Source organism: Spathaspora passalidarum, assembly GCF_000223485.1.
Source record: "Spathaspora passalidarum NRRL Y-27907 unplaced genomic scaffold SPAPAscaffold_7, whole genome shotgun sequence".
Classification (NCBI taxonomy): Eukaryota; Fungi; Ascomycota; class Pichiomycetes; order Serinales; family Debaryomycetaceae; genus Spathaspora; species Spathaspora passalidarum.
Genome location: NW_006767431.1, coordinates 353938 through 374540, shown reverse-complemented (window position 1 = coordinate 374540; position 20603 = coordinate 353938). Strand labels below are relative to the sequence as shown.

Below are 20603 nucleotides of genomic sequence, written 5' to 3'. Positions count from 1 at the left end.
CACTCAACAGACAACGAGGGGCATTCTAGTTATTTTGTTTGCAACAGACAATTTTCATTGGCCAAAACAAGGCGTTTGGCGCTACCAAATTACCATCGACCCCACATTAATAAATACAACATCAAAAAAGCTTTATGCAAGAATTATTATTTGTGGATTAGGTTTAATGTCCGAGAACCAACTCCGAGATTTGTCGTTTCTAATTCAAATTGCCGAGCTTTTACTGGTGGTATCCAGATTAAACGTGCTATTACTTTTTAAACAAGCTTTCTAATGTCCGAGGAAGCATATCTGTAATGTTTGTAAATAACATATTTTAATTATTGCAAATATCGTAAATAGTTTAGAACAAGTGTAATTGTATTAGAAAACTTTGCATCTTTATTGCAATTTTAAAAATAGTTCCGTATCTAACTCGGTTGAAAATTTTAATTTGATTTGCAAGACTGTACCTCATTTTTACTTCTTTTATCGAAATACCACTCGGGTTATAGATCCGGCTCAATCTTGTTAAATTATCAGTATATTTTTGCTCAAATTCGATTATCTGAAGATTATGTATATTATAACCTAGAAAATTTCAAGTGTATGCGAGTTGAATGGTCAGGGCTCAGAGCAACTGGGTCTAAGTCTTTCATGTAAAGTCCTTAACTTGATAAAGTTACAAGAGCTAAGTTTGCCGTTTGACTACTTTGAACAGTTCCTGAAATTGTACATGCACAGACAATTGATCCTGTGCCTTAATGAATCATGAATTTTAAAAGAACAAGCCGATGCACAAGAACAGTTTTCTACTACAATAAGCTTAGCTATTAATAAATAAATTTCGTATTAAAAAACTTTATGCACTGAATTTTATAGTCTATAAACTTAATATTGATAAGTATGGATTTCTGGTACATGTTCCACCTTAACCAATGGTCTATAAACTGGCTTCCACATTTGTGATTGAACCCATTTAAGACAAGCATTGAATTCACGAGGAACACTAACAAATCCACCGTCTGGACGTCTTTCATTTTCAACTCTAGCAGTACCTTCTTCTAAACTTTGCAAAATAACAGCAGCAGCAACATGAGCACTAACTTCATCGATTTCTTCTAATCTTGGTAATAACCCATTCTTTGGGTTTTTCATCTTTGGAGATAATGATGCCAACTTATCAACGGCAGCAGAAACCATAGTATCACTAATAGTAGTACATCTTGACAATACTGCACCTAACCCAATACCTGGGAATGTGAAACAGTTGTTATTTTCAGAAATATAGTAACCATCAACTGGTTCAAATGGAGATCCAGTAGCAATTAATGCATTGTTATCGGTCCATCTCATAATATCAACTGGAACAGCTTCATGTAATCTGGTTGGGTTTGATAATGGGAAAACAATTGGCTGTTTGTTGTGCTTATACATTTCCTTGATAACAGTTTCATCAAAAGCACCAGCTTGAGTTGAACATCCAACTAAAGTGGTAGGCTTAACTTTAGCAATAACATCAACTAAACTAGCGGTATTTACACCTTCCCATTCAGATGCAGGGTCGGCATATCTCATTTGAGCTTCACTGCCGGTAGTGGAATTATCCAAAATTAAACCATATCTATCCATACAGTGAATTCTTGATCTTGCTTCTTCGACGGTTGAACCGTGAGAAACCATATGGTTAACAATTTGATCGGCTATACCTAAACCAGCAGAACCAGCACCATAGATAACAATTTGTGCATCAAGCAAGTCACGATTAGAAAATTGTAAAGCAGCAGTCATGGAAGCCATAACAACGGCACCAGTACCTTGAATATCATCATTGAATGAAGGAAGTTCTTCTCTATATTTGTATAACATTGGTCTTCCTGTACTTACCCCAAAATCTTCATAATGTAAAACGGCACTTGGGAATCTCTTCTTGACAGCTTGGATAAACTTGTCAATGAAATCCCAATATTGGTCTCCTCTAACTCTATCCATTTTATTTCCCATATAAAGATCATCATTCAATAATTTCTTATTATTGGTACCAACATCAAGTACAATTGGTAAAACTCTACCAGGATGGATACCACCACAAAGAGTCATTAACCCTAACTTGGCAATAGCGATTCTGATACCACCAACACCTTGATCTCCGATACCTAAAATACCTTCACCATCAGAAACAACAATATAATCAATATCTTTATCTTCACCATAAGCACTCAATCTAGTATCAATGCTATCTGGATCATTTATATCCAAGAAACAACCTTCTGGTTTCCTGAATCTATGTGAATATGCAGCAATAGCATCCCCTTCAGTAGGAGTGTAAATAATTGGTAACATTTCTCTAATGTGATTTCTAACCAATTCATAGTACAACACTTTATTTTGTATTCTCATACTGGTTAAAAAATCATTTTTAGCCAATGGAGTCTTTAAGAAACAAAATTGACGATAAGCTCTTTCAACTTGTTCATCCAAAGTGTTAATTTGTCTTGGTAATAAACCCTCCAATCCAAAGGCTTTTCTTTCTTCTTGAGTAAATGCAGAACCTTTATTGAAAATTGGAGAATTTAAAAGAGAAAACCCTTGCAAATCACACTCAATTGGTCCTTCAATTGACAATCTTGTGGTTTTAGGTTTTAATGTAGCGATAGCAGCCCGAATATCAACTGGGGTCTTAATTGTATGAGTATGAACTGAAGTATGCTTACCAACGGAGGCAGCGGTACTAGCTAACCGGATTTGTACTTTAAATTTTAGCATGATTGAATTATTTGTCTGTCTGTTGTTGGTTTGGAAATGTTATTAAAACGATGGTAAAACTTTCTGGTAACTTCTTCGATGGAAATTATTATGCAAGTGAATAAATAATACAAAAGGCGTGGTTCAAAAAAAAAAATGTCAGTATAGTAACACCACACACGTTTAAGTTGAAATTTTATTAAGGGGGGGAGATGAAAAAGAAACTTTGCAACGGAAGGCAACAACAAAAACAAAGTTTAAAATAGACAATTTATGTCAATTGAAAAAATTTCAAGTTGGAGGATTTCTTCAGTTTATATATAAAACTATGAAACATGTCCGTAAGCCCGCACTCGCATCATCTAGATATTTGTCAACACATTTTTCGATAAAGGATATCGATCCCGATATCCGCAATTCCTATTACGGAATTGTTAATTCGTTTTGCGCAACTTTTTTTTTGGTTACTTCGCTTGCACGCCAGTTCATTGTACAAAACCAGTTCCGACTTGGGGCTTTACCCTACTCTTCCGATATAATCCTGGATCAATGTATCCGCAGTAATTAAAACCAGCTGTTAATTAGTTAACCCACAGCAGATACCACTATGTAACAAAGTACTGTTCCCCACCAAGAAAATATTTCCTCTTTCTAATTTCTTTTGGTATCTTTTGACGTGTCAATGACACAACATACAACATTTTATGCAGCCAATAACCCCAACAAATAATCCGTAGTAAAATTGCCTTATATCCCCTCTCTCTCTCCCCCCCCCTCCACCTGTTCCCCGATAGCCACATTCTCTACTCCATCAATATTCCCACACATTTGTTGGTATGACGAAATATAAAAAAAATTTCACTCACGTGAGTACAAGCCAAATACACCCTCGGAAATTACTTGTCATTCCGTGTTTTTCCTAACATAAAAAAAAAAGTTTGAGGGGAAAGAACAATAAAAACTGTATGTACTTTATAAGTACAGGCGGATAAATCCACACTAACACGCAATTTGTCGCACAAACAACACTTTTTTCCCAAGGCAATTTATTTAAAGTGCCGATAAAGCGATTTTTTTCTTTCTATTGTTTTCAACTGGGCTTTTGGGGGAAATGAGGGGCGGACCTAAGGCAGGGTGATGAGGAGGGGAAATTTTTAGTGTTGCTTGAAACAAAGAACGCTAAGGAACAATCCGGATTTGACAGTTTATTCTCGTTTACCTGATAACCTTTTTGGGATTTGCATGATATAATCGTCTCGTACTCGCCACCATCCTCTAAATAAAACTAATCAATATTGCAAAGAAAACAAAAAGAACGGCGTAACGTGAAACTATCGGCCCCTGATGGTTCTAACCGCCGCAAGTCTAGAACAAATTGGAAGTTAGACGCGCCGCAATTCGGATCATGTCGGGTAATTTTAGCCAGTGAGCGTATTTTTCCGGCTGCAGTGTTTCAAGAACAAAAAAAAAGAAATTAAAAAATAATATGTCAATTGTTTACCCAACGGAAAATCCCAAAAGATTCGGAGATGCGCGTCAACAGGAGAGAATGAGGAGGGGAATTTTGTTGATATCGTGTGGGTGTGTCAGCTATTAATAGATTTAACGCCTTGCTTGTATCACCAGCAATGATGAACCCTGTGCGAGTAATTGTATGCAAAATAAATAATCGCAAAAATACTACGGATAACCATACCGAAATTAATTCTCGATTAACAATAAATGTTGCAAAAAAAAATAGGAGGCGAGCATAATTTGTTCCATGGTTCTTTTGCGTCATCACCCAGCTTGAATCGTTCAATAAAAGAATGGTTGCCATAAATGACTTGTTCTTATATTCCGATAATATGTTTAAAACTCAATTATTTGATACAATTTGCTATACACAATTCTAATTTACCTCTGTTACTTCAAGAACGTCTATTTCGGATTTTTCAATTACTAAATGTTTCACATCATGAATAACATGTTGCAATTGGAGATACTTGATTCCATCTTCTAGCCAATCCCCAAATTGTTTTAATGTTCTTGTTTCTAAGATCATCTTCTTGGCTACTTTGTAAATAATTCTTTTTATGACCTCTTGATCCCCTTAGAATGTGAAAGCTTGTCTTTTTGTAAACTCAACAGAACTCTTTCCAACCACATTTGATATATCTAACTCTACTAGTGGAAAAGAACCAGGATAATCTAGATAGTGACTCTTTGTTATAAAGAAGCTCTCTCTATTCGGATCCGGTGTAAGCAGAAGGGAATTGATAAATATACAAGTATAAGCCTTCAATAGTGTTCGGTTTGAAGTTATCAGTCATGGTACTAAATTGAATTTTTTTTTAAAAAATTATGAGAGTGAAATGTTAAGTTTACCAGGATGACGAGCAAGTCTTACCAATGATGATTCGTATAGGTATGATTTCCTATCTAATTCATTGGATTTGAGTTCAAGTATAGTTATCTTCCCTAATTGAAAAGCTTCTATCATCTCTTTATCGAGTGTTTTTCTGTAACCAAAACCTTAACCCTATGGACAAAGTCTTGACTTTTAGATTTTGCATACTGTCATTTTTTAAATTTAACAAACATATCTGGAGTTCCTTTAACAATATCTAATCATTCCAAATTAACCAAATTTGGAATTATCTTTAAGCTGTTCAGGCTCTTGGATGTCAAATGAATAATCAATTTTCTAATTGAATAATTTGGTTCAGAAATATTGATTGTCCTATTAGGAGCATACAGCTCATTCCTGTCTATGAAATTCCTAATCTCTTTCATATTGAATTGATGTTCAATAACAATTTTTATTGAAGGTTATAAGCTTTTAATACGTTCAATCCAATATCTATACATTCCAACGTGAAAGAATATAATCAGTTTATTAATGTTCAATTTATTGTGTATCTTAATAAAACAAATAGATCTCACTCCAAAATTGAAGGGGTTGAAAGAATTCAAGCCCGTTTATAAAATGGAAGACAATGAAGAAGAGTAGGAACAAAGGATGGAGGTTGAACTGTTTCTAGATCATGGAAATGGATTGGTTAATATTAAACGTATTTGAATTCAAATGAAGCATTTCCAAATTGATTCTAAGGATGAACTTGTTATAGAATCATGGAATTGACCAACAAATTTTATAGTCTTGCTAGATGTTAACTAATATGTATAATATTTAAACTTAATATCTAGTGCAAACTATCGTTTTTCATGAACAAAAAAAGGACAATAAGAGCAAGATTTTTGCTTATATCTTGAGATTCATTTTAAAATTGGTGTTAAGCTTTTTAAAGTTATATTGCCATATACAGTTCTTGGTTTCAATTAAACAAGCTCTCGATTCCTTCCCTGGAGAACTCAAATATTACCCAATGACCAAATATAGCATTCTTTTGAAGAACCTTGGGGAAACTGTAATAGAAACAGCACTGTGGGGTTTGTCTTTGTTTTAGCTACTGGTCAAAACAGATTTCTGGTAAAAAAAAAAACATCTTGAACATTAATAGGGTTCTTCTTCTTCTTCTTCTTTAACCTTTATCTTTCTTTTCTTGACCTTTTGTTTGTCAGTTGTAGCTTTTATTTTCAGATCTTGCTTCAACATTTTCTGCAATTCGGGGCTATAACAACTAGTCCTTCCCCCAACAGTGACATAATCTAAAAGATAGCCGTCGTTAGTTTTTGGTTTTTCCTTTTTCCTTGATTTGCCCCATCTATGAAGCATAAGCCAGTGCTTGGGGAAATGATCAACATTTCCTTCGACTTTGACTGCTGTTTCACAAACATATACAAGATTTTCATATAATCGTTCTATAACTGGATGGATAGTAGTGACATTGTCTATTTTGTTGGATATAACTTCTGCAGGATGTATGCGGGCATTGAATAAGATTTCATCAGCTACCCAGTTCCCCACCCCAGCAAAACAATTTTGATCTAGTAATAAACTCTTGATGGGTTTTTTCTTGGTCAAGATCAATTTGTTAAATTCTGCAAGTGTAAGTCGTGGTCGACCATGATTGTCGGGATCAGGGTCTCCCATTGTGAATTGCTCTTGTTTAAGTAGTTCTCGCGGTTTACTATAATCGGGTCCTAACACGTCGAGAGGGGGGTGGTTTAGCAAATCTAAGTCATTTTGTATGGAATCTCCAGTGAGAAGTCGAATCCGGGCAAGTCTTCTCGGGTCAACAAATGCAAACTCCACTTGATTGTCACCATCTTCGAAAGTCATTTCAAATTTTGTAAATTTAGGTGGCCAAGTGACTTCCTCATCTGCAACACTTGGTTCCTTTTCTGTTTGTTTCAACTTGTCTAATCGTTTCTTATCACCACCATTTTCCATAAAAATCAAATGGGAATTTATGTTTCGTAATTTGACCATCCCAGTCATTCCGAAATGCATCAACAACACCAAACTCAGTTTATCACGAGGTTGCAATCTCATCCAAAAGTATTTCCCATGTCGACCAATGCTAGATACTGAACAGCCAGTCAATGCGTTTTGAAACGTGGACAATTCTTTATCGGGATCAGTGGAAAGCTTTAAGAATGGGAATATGAGGGGATCGTTTGATGCTAGGACTGATTTGATTCTATGGCCAAGAATATTTCTTCGTAATTGGGCACAAACGTGTGCGACCTGACAACGTTAGTAATAGTACCATGCGGATATTAGAAACTATGTACATACTTCTGCAACTTCTGGCATTCTGAGTTAGGCTATTCTTAAATGGGAATTGCAATCAACGCTTATGAATTGTCTTGTAGTGGAAACAGATCTGGAGGATGGGGGGTTGAAATCTCACTAATGTTAAAAAAAAAAGCGGTGATACTTCTGGAGGCAAATTTGGCAACATCAACAAACCATGAACAGATTATTTGGAACCAAGAACACCGCACCTAAACCATCGCTAAATGATGCCATCAAGGGAATAGATGACCGAGTGGGTTCACTTGATGTCAAATTGACCAAGATAAACTCAGAATTGTCCACATATCAACAGAAACTCTCGCGCATGAAGGACGGTCCTGGGAAGTCAGCGTTGAAGCAGAAAGCTCTTAAGCTTTTACGACAAAGAAAACAGATTGAAGGACAAAAGGATCAATTGGAGAATCAATCTTGGAACATGACCCAGGCGTCAATGACTACTGAGAATTTACAAAACACCATGGTTACTATAAATGCCATGAAGACAACAAATAAAGCATTGAAACAAACATATGGTAAGATTGATATTGACGAGTTGGAAAATTTGCAAGATGAGATGTTGGACTTGATTGAAAAGTCCAATGAACTACAAGATGCATTGCTGACTAGTTATGACGTGCCTGATGATATTAGTGAAAGTGAGTTGGATGCTGAATTGGAAGCTCTAGGCGAAGAAATTGAGTTTGAAAATGAAATGGCCGAAGCCGGTGCTGGTGTGCCAAGTTATTTGACCGACACAACCACAGAGCAGTTGCCTACATTTATAGATGAGCAGCCAGAAGAAGCATCCAAGATTGCCAATTAGTGTCTCTATATACAATTTACATTACTTTGCTCTTTGGATAGCCATGAAATAATTACCAACATCGGGACAAGAAGTGAAGGTCCAACCGTAGGCAGGCAAGTATACACATCCCTTAGTATCAGCGACTCTGAATGATTCCTTTCTTTCGTGTGATTCGTTTAACCATTCCTTAATTTCAGTTTGATTGATATACTTTTCTAAATTGTGAGTACCAACGGGGACAATTCCTAATAAATATTCACCCATAAAGATTGTAGTAAACCAACTAATGAAATCACGATTAATCGTGGAAATGAATAACCAGCCCCCCACGTCTAATCTCTTTAATCCTTCAATCAAGACTCTTGCAGGGTAATCTACATGTTCCAACACCTCAAACATCGTAATTATATTGTACTTTTTGTCCTCGGGTAATTCCTCGATAGTACTTAACTCGTATTGTAGCTTAGTAGCCAACATTGGGTCTTTCAATTTATGTAATTTTGCAGCTTCCAATACATCCGTGGATAAATCGATACCTTTAACCAGACCGATGAATGGTAATCTGGCCATAGATTCGGAAAGTATACCACCACCACAGCCAACATCAAGAACATTGTACTTGGCATTACTCAACAAGTCGTCGCGTCTAGTTTCGATTTCACCAACAATATTGTCTCTGATTGGCTTGGGCAACAAGTCGACGTTGTAAGGAGGGATGTAAACCAAATCGTCTTCGCTCTGAGCGTGTTGGTTCAATTTGAGGTTCTCGCGGATTGTACTGTGTATGAAGTCCATACGTAACAAGTTCATTTTGTGAAGAATTCGTTGTGGGCCATTGACGTCCCACCAACTTGATGCTAATGCATTGAAATGGGACATCTCCGATTCGGAAGTGGATGTAAAATTAACCTTTTGCGAGAGAGTTCTGCCATTATGGACGTTCCTAGTGGATGTTCTTAGCACATTGCGTGCTATTGCCGGTTTCAATTTCATTCGATTGCTCCACATTTGTCCTATTGTCGTCGTTGCAGTCGTCGTATAGATGGTTGGCGGCTTGGTGAAAATTCCAATCTTAAAAAATTCCTCTGTGTTTTTCCTTTGCGAAATCAAACAGCCAAGAAACACATAGCAAAACTTTGCTCTTTCTTCACAGTACAATAGCCAATACATCAACAAGTCGTACATTGTGAAGCTATCAGCAACAGATACACATAGTATAACCAACCATGGACGAAGAAAGTCTAATAGCGACAAGATCCCGTCGTGCCAATGCTGGGTCTCGTTTAAAACAATTGATTGAACAAGAACAACAAGGGTTGGAAGATACGTCCCAATTCATAACCGAAGATGATGACAATGTTAATTTGTTATTCCAGGTAGAAGGTGAGGATGAAGAGTTTATAGAAGAACTGGAAGAAGAAGAAGAAGAGGAGGAGGAGGAAGAGGGTGACGACGGGGAAGAAGGTAAACAACAGGAAGAAGCAGACGAAGAAGAGGAATCTGGTTCCAGAAAAAGGCGACATCCTGAGGAAGACCAAGATCAAGATGATGTGTTTTCCGATTCAGATTTATCAGAATCGGACTCTGATCAAAGTGAAGGGGAGAAGGAATTACAACGGCAAGAGAGAATCAAGAAACGACAATTGAAAAAGAAAAGGGCGATTGTTCCTGAAATAAAGACCGTCAAGACCCAATCACCCAAGAAGAAACCAAAAAGAACCCCTCTAATAACTTCTGATTCGTTGCTTATGTCCCAACGAAGATCTTCTTCTCGTGCAGCTGCAGTAGAAAGCAAGCATGCCTTGATTGAAAAATTAAAAGAAAGTGAAGAAAGACGAGCCAAGTACTTATCCAGAACTGTCCATAAAAAGAAAAGTCGAGAATTGACCCAGCAAGAAAGATTAGATGAAGCATTGGAAACAGAGAAGGCCAATGTTGAATCCTTAATGAGGTTTAGAGAACAGGAAATTGTCAAGAAAGAGAAACAACGTCAGTTGCTCTTGCTGAAACGAATTAAATTACAAAACATTATACGATTAGTAAGTAAAGAAACATTCATATACCCAATTGAAGAAGTTAAACAGGCTAGAAAAGAGTATGAGAGAAATGTCAGAGGCAGAAGGAAATTGGGAAAGAAAAAAATGGCTCAATTGGCTGAAGAAGGAGAATTATTAGTTTTACCTCCATTTGAAATTGATCAGGATTTACCCTTGGTGAAGCAAGAACGAGAGAAAAGGGAAGAAGAGGAAAGAATACGGAAAGAACAAGAGGAGAAGGAACGAGAAGAGGAAGAGAAGAGAAAAGCTTTGGAAGGGGACACAGAAGAGGCCAATAATGGCCAGGATGTTTCTAGTAAGGAAGAACCAATTCCTAGTGAAATGGATGTAGATCATCCTGTGGAAAGTGAGGTAGTCGACGTAGATGTGAAACCAGAACAATCAGAAAATGAAATAGATAATATGGAAGAGAATGAGTCGGTTTCTACTGAAATAAAGGTTGAAGGTAATGCTACAACCGAAAAAGAAGAAGTTATTCTTCTTTCAGATGAAGTTACCGGCGTAGAGGAGGAGATCATAAAAGAGCAAGTATCAGCGCCTAGTCTTGATGGTAAAGAGGGACAAGATGATATCATCCCTGAACCTATTTCTGAACAAGTTCAACAAGAAGAATTCTCCCCTGACACTCAAAATAAGGCCGAGGAAGAAATCAATACAGAGAAAGACACTATTCATGAAGAAGAACCTACAAACGAAGATCAAGACAAGGAGAAAGAAAGTCCTAAACCTGAAACCGATGAAACAATCAAAGATGAAGCCACCGCGGAAATTAAGGAAGAAAAGCGAGTGAAATTCGCTGATGAAATTGAACTTGAAAAGGAAGAAACACCTACTCCAACCCCAATTGCCCTACATACATCCAACAATGAAACTTTTGAGGGCCCACCACAGCGAGTATGTCGTAACACCCTCTACTTCCTTGATTTTAACGAAGATAAACGAGAATTACGATTGAATTTCCAAAACTTGAAATCTATTTTGTTTGGTAAACAATCATTATTACCGGCATCAAGAAGATTTAAAGAAGTCAAGACAATTTTACATATCGGAAAGGTTGAACCTTATGCACATGTCAAACAAGAATCGGATGATTTGTTTGAACTGGTGGATAAATTAACCGAAGAGAACCCCATATTTGATGAATTAAAGAAATTGCCTCGACTTGGTATCAAGCAAGATGTTGTTGAAACAATTGAAGAAGATGTCGAACAAGAATCGGCCGAGATCAACATCACTACCGAGGCACCTACGGGTATTTACTTGCCTAACGGTAATAAAAAGACATGTATGATCTCCGGTACTGAAGTCAAGTATTTTGATCCTTCGACAGGTATACCTTATAGTTCAGTTGAAACTTACAAACTATTGAAATTAATTGAACAAGGACAAATACCGTGGTTAAGTTTAACCCCCGAGACTAATGATACTGGAATAGTTGAAATTTACTTGGGTTCAAGAGATGGTAGTACCAAGCACGCCGCTGGGGTACCTGAAGGATTTGACGGATAGATAGTTAAATAGTGGGTTTTTTTTTTTATTAAACAGTCTATAAACAGCAATTATCCCGAGGCATGTTGGACGTCCTTTGCGTGAGCTTCAAGTAAGTCCGGTTGGAACTTGACCAACTTTGAAGTCAAGACAGGAATGAAGAACTTCTTGAGTTCGTCTTTGTAAAAGGCAGTATTGATTTCAAATTCATACTCGTCTTCGTCCTGGTCATGGACGAACTCGGGAATGGTTATAGTGGCATGGACCTTCTTTGAATCGTCTGCTTCTTTGTCTGCTTCTTCGTCTGCTTCTTCGTCTTTCTGTTCCTGTTTGACTTCACCAGTAACGGTTAATTGAACCTTTAAATCGTAAATACACAAGACCTTTCCCTTTCTTTGAGTGACATCACAATCACCCGTGATTGAGTCGATAGCGGTGACTATGAATTTGTACTTTTCATTTTCAAAACTGGTATTTATTATGTTTTCATTGAAGTAGTCCTTGGACCAAGGCAAACAGTTCTTGTCTATCCAGTGCCTGTAGCGAGTTAGCAACGACTGAACGTAAAGACTTATCCCTAGGAGCATGTGCCATATACATACCAGTTGTTTGGGTTATGTACAACCATGTTGTCTTACAGTCTGGGAAGGCTGACATAGGGTGAATTTACTTTTTTTCACATTTGCCATTTGAAAGCCTGTGGGTTTTTTTTTTTTTATTTTTTTTTTTTCTATGAAATTCCATGGAAAAATGTCACAGTACGAAAATGTCGCATCGGTCGCAAATCTGTCAAAATAGCAATTACTGCAAAATCTAACTTTATTAAATATACGTTACTCTATTAATCTGTACTCCAAGCATATGGACTTTTGCTTCTTAAATATTCCCCATATTTGAAAAATAAAAATGGGATAGGTATCAATACCACAGCAAACAAGGCCAACAACGTCGTGGCCCAATGAATACCCATGGCTTTATACATTTGCAATCCAAACAACGGGAACACACCCGACATGATGGATCTGATGAATGAATTGGTGGCCATGGCCGATGCAGCGTATAACCTGTATGCCTCAACTGTGTATGCGAATATTCCATTAAACACGAGGATAGTACCACATCCGTACACGGCTGACCCGATAATGGGTGCAATCCAATGGACACTGGGGTATGCGGTCCACGCAATTATGAATAACCCAATAGGAACAATAAAAACTCCAATCATAAGTGGGATGAACCTAAATTCGGGTTTGGACACCCCGTTGTTTCGATGGAGTAGTTTCAAATACAATTTATCAATAAAGTACGGCGAGATGAGACACGTCAGAATCATACCCACCACCAACCCCAAGAACGACATACCTTGTTCGCTTAACGAGAAATTGTACACAGTTTGGAAAATAAATGGAAATGCCACAAAAAACATGTACACCACAGCCAAAGTGAACCCCGTGTAGAAACACAACACCATGGTCATATTGTCTCGGAATATTAACAAGATTGGTCTTTTGGACGATATCACTACACTATGGTATAATGTGATTTCTGTTTTATCAATAGGTGCGTAGTATCTATCATCGCCGGTTTGTTTTCTCAATCGCTTGGCTTTTCTCTTTAAGTTGATTGGTTCATAGGTTTCGGGAACAAAGAAGATGACCAATATTAACAATAATGCGGACCAAAGTAGCAACACAATAAATGTCCATATGAAGTTCATGGAACTGTTTATGAACCCAGAAATCAACGGTCCTAAACCTGGGCCAACAAATGGAGACACAGAATACAACACCATAGCAAGAGCCAATTCCTTATTGGCATCTTTTTTCCCATCATGAGCCTTGTTGGCCTTGAACAAATCAGCAAAAGACCCTGAGGCAACACTCATGAAACTCAGCCCGGCAAACCCACTCATGAATCTTCCAAACAACATGGCACCAATGTTATCACTGAATGTGGTCACCAATTCAAACAAGATGGTGATTAAGATCCCAAATATATACACCAATCTTCTTCCATGGAACTCGCTTATAGGTGACAAGAAGATCCCACCGGTTCCTAATCCCCAGATATACAACGATATACCTAGTGTGCTTACTTCATGGCTGATATGAAAATGCTTCATGATTTGAGGTGATGCCAATGACCACGAGGACGATATGCATGTCACACATAAGGAACCAAAGGATATTATACCGACAATAGACCACTTGTGCAATCGGGATAATCTGGAAGCGTCTTCCTTGTCGTCTGTTCCATCAAACTTAACCAAGAATGGATCATCTTCCTTTTGCGACTCGATTCTGTCTATTTGTTGTTCTGGTTCTTCAACGACGTCAGTAGAATGGAGAGAAACATTCTCTTGCGTTTCTTTGGTTTTTTGTAACTCCAACTCTTCGGCCATGTTTGGTGTGGTTAAGGATAGGGCTGAGCCGTCAAGTTTAGAGGAATTTTTGCTGGGTTAAATAACAATGAAAAGCCTTAGTAAGCAATAAGGCAACAGGGCAATTAAAAATATTTTTCTGTTATTTTTCGATGGAGGACAAACGATCGGTGGGGGGTTGACATCTCGCGGGCCGGGATCCCGAAAAATTTCATTCCCCCACTAATAATGTCATGGATTTTGCAAGTCTACTCAAGTCCTCAAAAAGTAACCTCCTTCTTTGTGTATTTATTTATAATAGGTTAGAAATGCAACCGTAAATCGGCTTAGCTGTATCGATTGCAAATATCCCCATATGTGTGATTCACTTGTCCTGGAAACAAACATCGCCAATCAAATGGTTAGAGGTTGAAGTCAGTTCACAGCTTGGGTTGCGTTTTGCCGGAGTACAACCATATGGTATGTAATAAAGAGCTAAGCCACTAGTCTGGTTGATAAATCTCCCAGGACTTGCAATATTTGTAATCAGCCACTTGTTCGAACCGCAATGATGACTAATTACTTCTGTAGAATGTCAAGAGCAAAAGGCGAAAGCATTAGAGATGAAACACTTTGAGACTTTACGGCATTTTGGAGGTAGATCCATGAGAGTGACCGAGGAGAAGACAAAGTGCGAGTTGTGGTTAGATTGCAAAACGTATGTTTCAATAGAAGTAACAGGCTCTGTGGTTGGAACAGTTTCTTGTTAAAGTACCTTCTTTGTATGCTGATTTGCTGCTGGTGAATATTTGAAAATCATAACTAGGTAAAACTTTCCCCGTTTAAATGATAATACGTTAATGAGGCAACACTCTACGATATCCTGTTTTCGTTAATCGTTGCCAGGGTGTATAGGTACATTTTAATCTCTTTCTGGTCCGACTCTGAAAGTTTACGATGAGTTGTTTGCCAAGATTCATCCGTGATTCTCTCATAACCATTGAACAAACTAATCTTTGCTTTCGCTAGTGTGACAATTGTGTAATTACATCTCCAGGTTAATCTTGCAACTGATTTGGGGGCGCATAGCACGTGTGAGGAAGGTCAGTGTTTTCTATTGCAGTATTGGTGTTTTACTTTAGTTTTGTCACACGAAAACAAAATTAACTACGGCTGTAAAAAAAAAAACACACACGAAAAAAAAAAAATATTCACGTAGATTTTATGTTCTCATTGTTGCTGGACGAAAAGTGGAAGGACAGATAAATATTCACATTAAGAAGTAGGAAATATCATAGACATATACATATATAACCTTTGATAAACAAGATTTTGATACATTTGCATATTTCTCATACACAACTTAGTTATGTCGCTCCCATTATCAGAAAAAAGGAATGATCTTGAGAAATCATCCCTATCACCAATATCTTCAGCATCCTCTTCATCACACTTACATCCTGCTCCTAAAAGAGTATACCAAAAGTTGATATCTGCATTAATAATAGAAACAATCATATCGTGTGCTATATACATAAACTATGACACAATAGGGGCATATCACCCCATGTTGGCGGGTTTGTTGTTGGGGTGTTCATCAGGAGCATTAGCCCAATCCATGAATCAATATGCAAAGAAAAAATTTACCCTACAAAAGATCCTCAAGTTTATGCTTTGGGGAAGCATAAATGGGTATTTCACCGTAGGGTGGATCAATATCTTAATTACGAGAATCGATAATTCTGCTTATAGAATTATTATCGATCAATTAGTGGGCGCACCTATGTTTCAGTTAATTTTCAACATGTTGAATAGTATTTGGGATCATGGCGAAATGTTTTCTATCAGCACAAGATTGGCCTATGTTAAATCGTTAAAGTATAGTTACTGCTTTTGGCCATTTTTTTCCATTTTGGAGTTTATGTTTATTCCACAAGCGTTGATGTTTCCATGTAATTGCTTGGCCAATTTGTTATGGAATTTGATCTTGTGTAGATTGGCATGATTCGGACATTCAGAAATCTTATAGAGTATAGAAAAAAAAAATAATAATAATAATAACAATAATAAATGACATTTGTATATTGTGTTCTATAAAGTAGGCTTAGTTTACTTTCTAAAAGTTTTGAGAGGATCAGATTTCTTGGTTGACTTCCTCTTTCTATTTTTGTGGACCTTGTTCTTGTGGAATGGAACAAATCCAATATTCTTTGGATCCAGTCTGGCACTTTCAGGTAATAAATATTGTGGCACTCTTTTCAATTGCGATTGGATTCTTGTTGGATGCAATTCTTTGTCGTGTCTTAATGTCGCCAAATCTTGAGGGTTTTCTTCAAAAAATCTCTTAAGCTTTTCCGAATTAATCAACTCATTCTTTAATTCCTTAACTCTTGCTTCTCTCACTGAAGTTTGAGTAACAGCTCTGAATGCATCTTCAGCACGATATCTGAACCCTTCAACTTGCTTCATATCAAATTGGTATGGTTTTATTTCAAATCCATTCCGGGATTGTTGCTTGATAATACGACGCAAAACCTTTTCGTCCTTTTTCGCAGTCGCTAAATTTGCAATCTTGTGCTTACCAAATTCTTTTAATGGGATAATGAATGAAAGAGCCATACCGGATTTGCCTGCTCTGGCAGTTCTACCAATCCTGTGAATATAGGCTTTGGAAGTGGTTGGTAAGTCAAAGTTTAATACACATGCAACATTTCTGAAATCAACACCTCTTGATACACCATACTCTGAATCTTTCTTTGCACCTTTCTTCTTGGACTTCTTTGACTCTTTCTTTTCCTCTTGTGCTTGTTCTTGTTCTTCGCGTTCGCGTTCGCCTTCGCTGTCTTCTTCCTTTTCCACGGTGAAATCATTAGTTTCATCAGTCGCAATCAACAAATGATAAACATTCTTATTGAACTCTTCAACAATGTGTAATCGGGAATTTATAGGTAATTCACTATTGAGAATACAACATCTTATCCCGAATTGCTCCAAGTATAATTTCAATCTGTACCCACGGTCAATATTGTTGACAAATATAATGGTCTTTCCCTTGATTAAATTCAACTTGAATATAACATAACAAAGCAAAAACTTATCAAACTCGGTGGTCTTGGCATAGTATTGTACAAGACTTTGCTTTTCGGCGGTTTCGTCATTTAATTTTAAAATTGCTGGTTTAGTACAATATCTCATTTTCAAATCGTTCAATTCTTCGTTTATGGTAGCGGACATCAAGAAAGTTTGCAAATTCTTCTTGATCGGTAAATAACTTTCCAACTTCTTCAAATCGTCCAAATATCCAAATGACAACACTAAATCAACCTCATCAATAGTCAAGTTGGACACAGTGGACAAATCAATCAATCCCTTGCTATTCTTCTCTAAAGTCTGAATCAACTTGGCAGGGGTGGATATGATAATCTCGGGCTTGTTAATCAACAAAGAGTTCAACACCTGATCACTGTAATTCGAAGAAAGATTCAAAATATTAATCTTTTGATTATTGAAAACCAACAACTTTTCCAAAAACTCATATACTTGATTGGATAACTCACGGGTAGGCACCAAGATAATACTCTTGATCTCATGCTCGTCAGTGCTCCTAGTCAATAAGTTATTGACGATAGGAATACAGTATGCACCAGTCTTACCGGACCCGGTACTGGCTTTAGCAATAATATCTCGTTTTTCTTCAAGAGCAAGCGGGATGGAACTGCTTTGAATCAAGGTGGGCTTCTCAAATCCAAGTTGGTCTAATGCTTGAAGAAGTCTAGGGTCAAGATTGAATGAATCCCAGCTGGCTTCTTCGTCTAAATATGCTTGTGATGCTGCTGAATCGGACATGGTTGGTGGAGACTTGATACTAGCTTTGTAAAAGATTATTATGTATAATTTTTTTTCAGATGGGATTCAAGATGAGGTTGGGAATTTTCTGGTGCGGCTCATAAATTGACTGCAAAATTTAAACAATTATCTGAGTCTATATATCTGTTGATATCCTTTTTGTAATTATTAGATGAGATATCGTGTATTCTTTATTTATAAACCGGTATTGCCAAATTGGCTCAATACAATTAGCATGGGTTTCTAAAATAACTGTTTGTACAAGATGTGTGCTCATATTTAGACAATTTTTCAGCAATATTTAATCAAAATTTTAACATTCTTAAATCTAGGAAATCGCATAGCTTATAACAATATATCCACACCAAGCAAATCTTAGCGAGTGATTGGTGTCAGATTTATCTTAAAGTTTCAAGTTGACACCTAATTGAAGGATTTATAGAGACAAATTTCGTTTCCTTATATAAAAATATCCGAGGGTTATTCACGTGCTCAATAACATGACCGTTACCATACACCACTTCAGTTTGGTAAATAGATAGAAGTACACTTTAAAGGATAGCTGTAATTCCGAATAACACGGATATATAAATCTTGAACTGTTATATTTAACAAAACTAGAATGTTGAAACCTCCAAACACCCAAAACTCACGTGCTAATATCATGACCCCACTCACATTTGAGAAATTTTTGAAAAAGAAATGGGCGTGTGGCGTAGTTGGTAGCGCGTTTGCCTTGCAAGCAAAAGGTCACTGGTTCGATTCCTGTCTCGTCCAATAACAGATTAAATTCGAAACTTCTTTTTTTGCAAAATCCAGACATAAAGTGTCAACTTCGTGAGTTTGAGCTTGATTTACAGGGTGTAACATCGAATGCTTATGCAAATAGTATATTTAAATTAATTTTTTCCTTCTAATCTAAATACTGAATAAATAAATAGTACAAATGTAGTAGGTGAATGCATGGGATTTATATTCATCTTTGGTCAGTTATATCTTCTCCCCGAATTGACGTTAATGACGTTGGTATCGACTCTACCAGATCTCTTGGTGATCGTTCATCTGATTTTCTTGTTTGGGAACTGCTAGCTGCTATCGTTTTTTTACTTGAAGGTGATGATTTATAGCCAGCTTCTATATCTTGAGCTTTCAGCTTTCGTCTTGGTTTGTTAGTTATTACTCTTTTCAATTTATCTCCGATATAATCGGCCGTATATTGGTTAACACTATCCTCATCTTCAATGTCGGTATCTTCTGGTTCGGGAAGTCCTGGTGTTCCACCAGCTATTGTTTTCTCTCTGGCTAAAGGTGGCCCCATACCATAAACGGGAAACACATTCTTTGGAGATCTGTGCTTTTTAGATGCTACAGAGAAGGTAGTTCCTCTGGTGTTAGTAGCACGCAATCTTAGTCCTGACCCCAGCAGATTGGAGAAGTAAGGAACAGGTTCATAAGAATCTTGATTTTGCTTTTCAGCCATAACATCATCCACTTCTTCGACATACGACGACGTTCTTCTTTGTCTAACCACTCTTGAATCAATGTTCAACTCTGGCTGTTCATCTCTGACTTCATACTTTGGTAATTTCAATCTCTCTTGATCTTGTTCAACAACGTAAATGTGCAAGTACCACGTTATGACTATCCCAAAGAATGACCCCCCAACTATGTTCCCTAATGCTCCTGGTAAGAAGATCTTCCAGGCGACTTCACCCACAGACACAGGGGCATGGTTGATCAATGCTGTGATCAACACCGTCATATCGGCGATTGCATGTGTGAATCCTATCGTGACAAATGTGAACACGGGAAGCGCCATCATTAAGAACTTGACATGTAGTGGTTTAGCCATGAGCTGAAGGTAGATTGCTAAACAGACGTAAAAGTTTCCGGCTACTCCCTTTAGGAAATTTTCAATAAACGAGAATGAATCTTTGTTGATTGCAATTTCATGACTTGCCTGTACCCACATGTCGGTTTGGGCTATTGCGGAATAATGACAAATGACATAACAGACAAATATGTTCCCAATCAAGTTGCAAAAATAACTCACTATCCAACTAATCAACAAGTCAAACACCGAAACTGCCCCTCGACATATGGCAGTGCTGAAAAACAATATATTTGAATTGAATAAATCAACCCCCATGATAACAACATAGAATAGCCCGATGGGGTAAGACAATCCCGCAAGTATGGAGATAAGACCGGGGTTTTCCTGATATATGTTGGGTAAGTACGCTTGTGTTGTTACATGAAGCATACCCCCGGTAGTGAATAGTATTCCCCCCATGATTGCATTGATTATTAGTGTGTCTATTCTCAAACGAGCTTTCTTCATGGCTGTAGCCACGACAGCTAGGGCTGCTTCGTGTGTTGTTAGGTATTGACTATCATCCATGGTGTGTGGTGGTGGTGGTGGTGGTGTTTATGAAGGTCAGGTTGAGCTGAGATTTCAAAAGTAGGATGCAGATGCAATAGTATAGAATTTAAAATCGGATGATCTGGGATCACAATGCAGGTTTTACTAATGGTAATTTTAAACTTTGAGATTGTTATTAGCGAAACTTTAAATCATCGGGATATGACTCAGTTTTATTATCTATTGATCTTGGATTGACAATGTAACAGAGCGATGCT

At 37.3% G+C, this 20603-nt stretch overlaps 10 protein-coding genes across 10 annotated transcripts; 3 read left to right on the top strand and 7 right to left on the bottom strand. All coding sequences in view use genetic code 12, as the record gives it.

Annotated features, from left to right (window-relative positions):
• Nucleotides 1-814: 814 nt before the first annotated feature.
• MAE1 (malate dehydrogenase (oxaloacetate-decarboxylating)) lies at nt 815-2974 on the bottom strand (the record flags this gene model as incomplete). The annotated part of the gene is made up of 1 exon (XM_007377315.1): nt 815-2974. A coding segment is annotated over one exon (1645 nt), but the record flags the coding sequence as incomplete, so codon positions are not given.
• Nucleotides 2975-6078: 3104 nt separating this feature from the next.
• Nucleotides 6079-7426, bottom strand: FPG1 (Fpg1p; the record flags this gene model as incomplete). The annotated part of the gene is made up of 3 exons (XM_007377314.1): nt 6079-6132; nt 6275-7357; nt 7409-7426. 3 exons carry the CDS (start codon nt 7424-7426, stop codon nt 6079-6081), a joined length of 1155 nt encoding a protein of 384 aa, XP_007377376.1.
• Nucleotides 7427-7575: 149 nt separating this feature from the next.
• CTA1 (Cta1p) lies at nt 7576-9249 on the top strand (the record flags this gene model as incomplete). The annotated part of the gene is made up of 1 exon (XM_007377312.1): nt 7576-9249. One exon carries the CDS (start codon nt 7584-7586, stop codon nt 8229-8231), a length of 648 nt encoding a protein of 215 aa, XP_007377374.1.
• On the bottom strand, nt 8253-9092 carry COQ3 (hexaprenyldihydroxybenzoate methyltransferase; the record flags this gene model as incomplete). Its single annotated transcript, XM_007377313.1, has 1 exon — nt 8253-9092. The coding sequence occupies one exon, from the start codon at nt 9090-9092 to the stop codon at nt 8253-8255; it is 840 nt and encodes a 279-aa protein (XP_007377375.1).
• A 103-nt stretch (nt 9250-9352) lies between the features above and the next one.
• On the top strand, nt 9353-12404 carry SPAPADRAFT_157381 (uncharacterized protein; the record flags this gene model as incomplete). Its single annotated transcript, XM_007377310.1, has 2 exons — nt 9353-10715; nt 10827-12404. 2 exons carry the CDS (start codon nt 9440-9442, stop codon nt 11777-11779), a joined length of 2229 nt encoding a protein of 742 aa, XP_007377372.1.
• On the bottom strand, nt 11235-12401 carry HCH1 (Hch1p; the record flags this gene model as incomplete). Its single annotated transcript, XM_007377311.1, has 2 exons — nt 11235-12295; nt 12361-12401. 2 exons carry the CDS (start codon nt 12384-12386, stop codon nt 11830-11832), a joined length of 492 nt encoding a protein of 163 aa, XP_007377373.1.
• A 195-nt stretch (nt 12405-12599) lies between the features above and the next one.
• On the bottom strand, nt 12600-14159 carry SPAPADRAFT_57191 (uncharacterized protein; the record flags this gene model as incomplete). Its single annotated transcript, XM_007377309.1, has 2 exons — nt 12600-14058; nt 14143-14159. The coding sequence occupies 2 exons, from the start codon at nt 14157-14159 to the stop codon at nt 12600-12602; spliced, it is 1476 nt and encodes a 491-aa protein (XP_007377371.1).
• A 1327-nt stretch (nt 14160-15486) lies between these two features.
• Nucleotides 15487-16122, top strand: SPAPADRAFT_57190 (uncharacterized protein; the record flags this gene model as incomplete). Its single annotated transcript, XM_007377308.1, has 1 exon — nt 15487-16122. The coding sequence occupies one exon, from the start codon at nt 15487-15489 to the stop codon at nt 16120-16122; it is 636 nt and encodes a 211-aa protein (XP_007377370.1).
• A 61-nt stretch (nt 16123-16183) lies between these two features.
• Nucleotides 16184-17989, bottom strand: SPAPADRAFT_157367 (ATP-dependent DNA/RNA helicase; the record flags this gene model as incomplete). Its single annotated transcript, XM_007377307.1, has 1 exon — nt 16184-17989. One exon carries the CDS (start codon nt 17961-17963, stop codon nt 16227-16229), a length of 1737 nt encoding a protein of 578 aa, XP_007377369.1.
• Nucleotides 17990-18862: 873 nt separating this feature from the next.
• SPAPADRAFT_57188 (uncharacterized protein) lies at nt 18863-20364 on the bottom strand (the record flags this gene model as incomplete). The annotated part of the gene is made up of 2 exons (XM_007377306.1): nt 18863-18888; nt 19071-20364. 2 exons carry the CDS (start codon nt 20362-20364, stop codon nt 18863-18865), a joined length of 1320 nt encoding a protein of 439 aa, XP_007377368.1.
• Between the last annotated feature and the right edge of the window lie 239 nt (nt 20365-20603).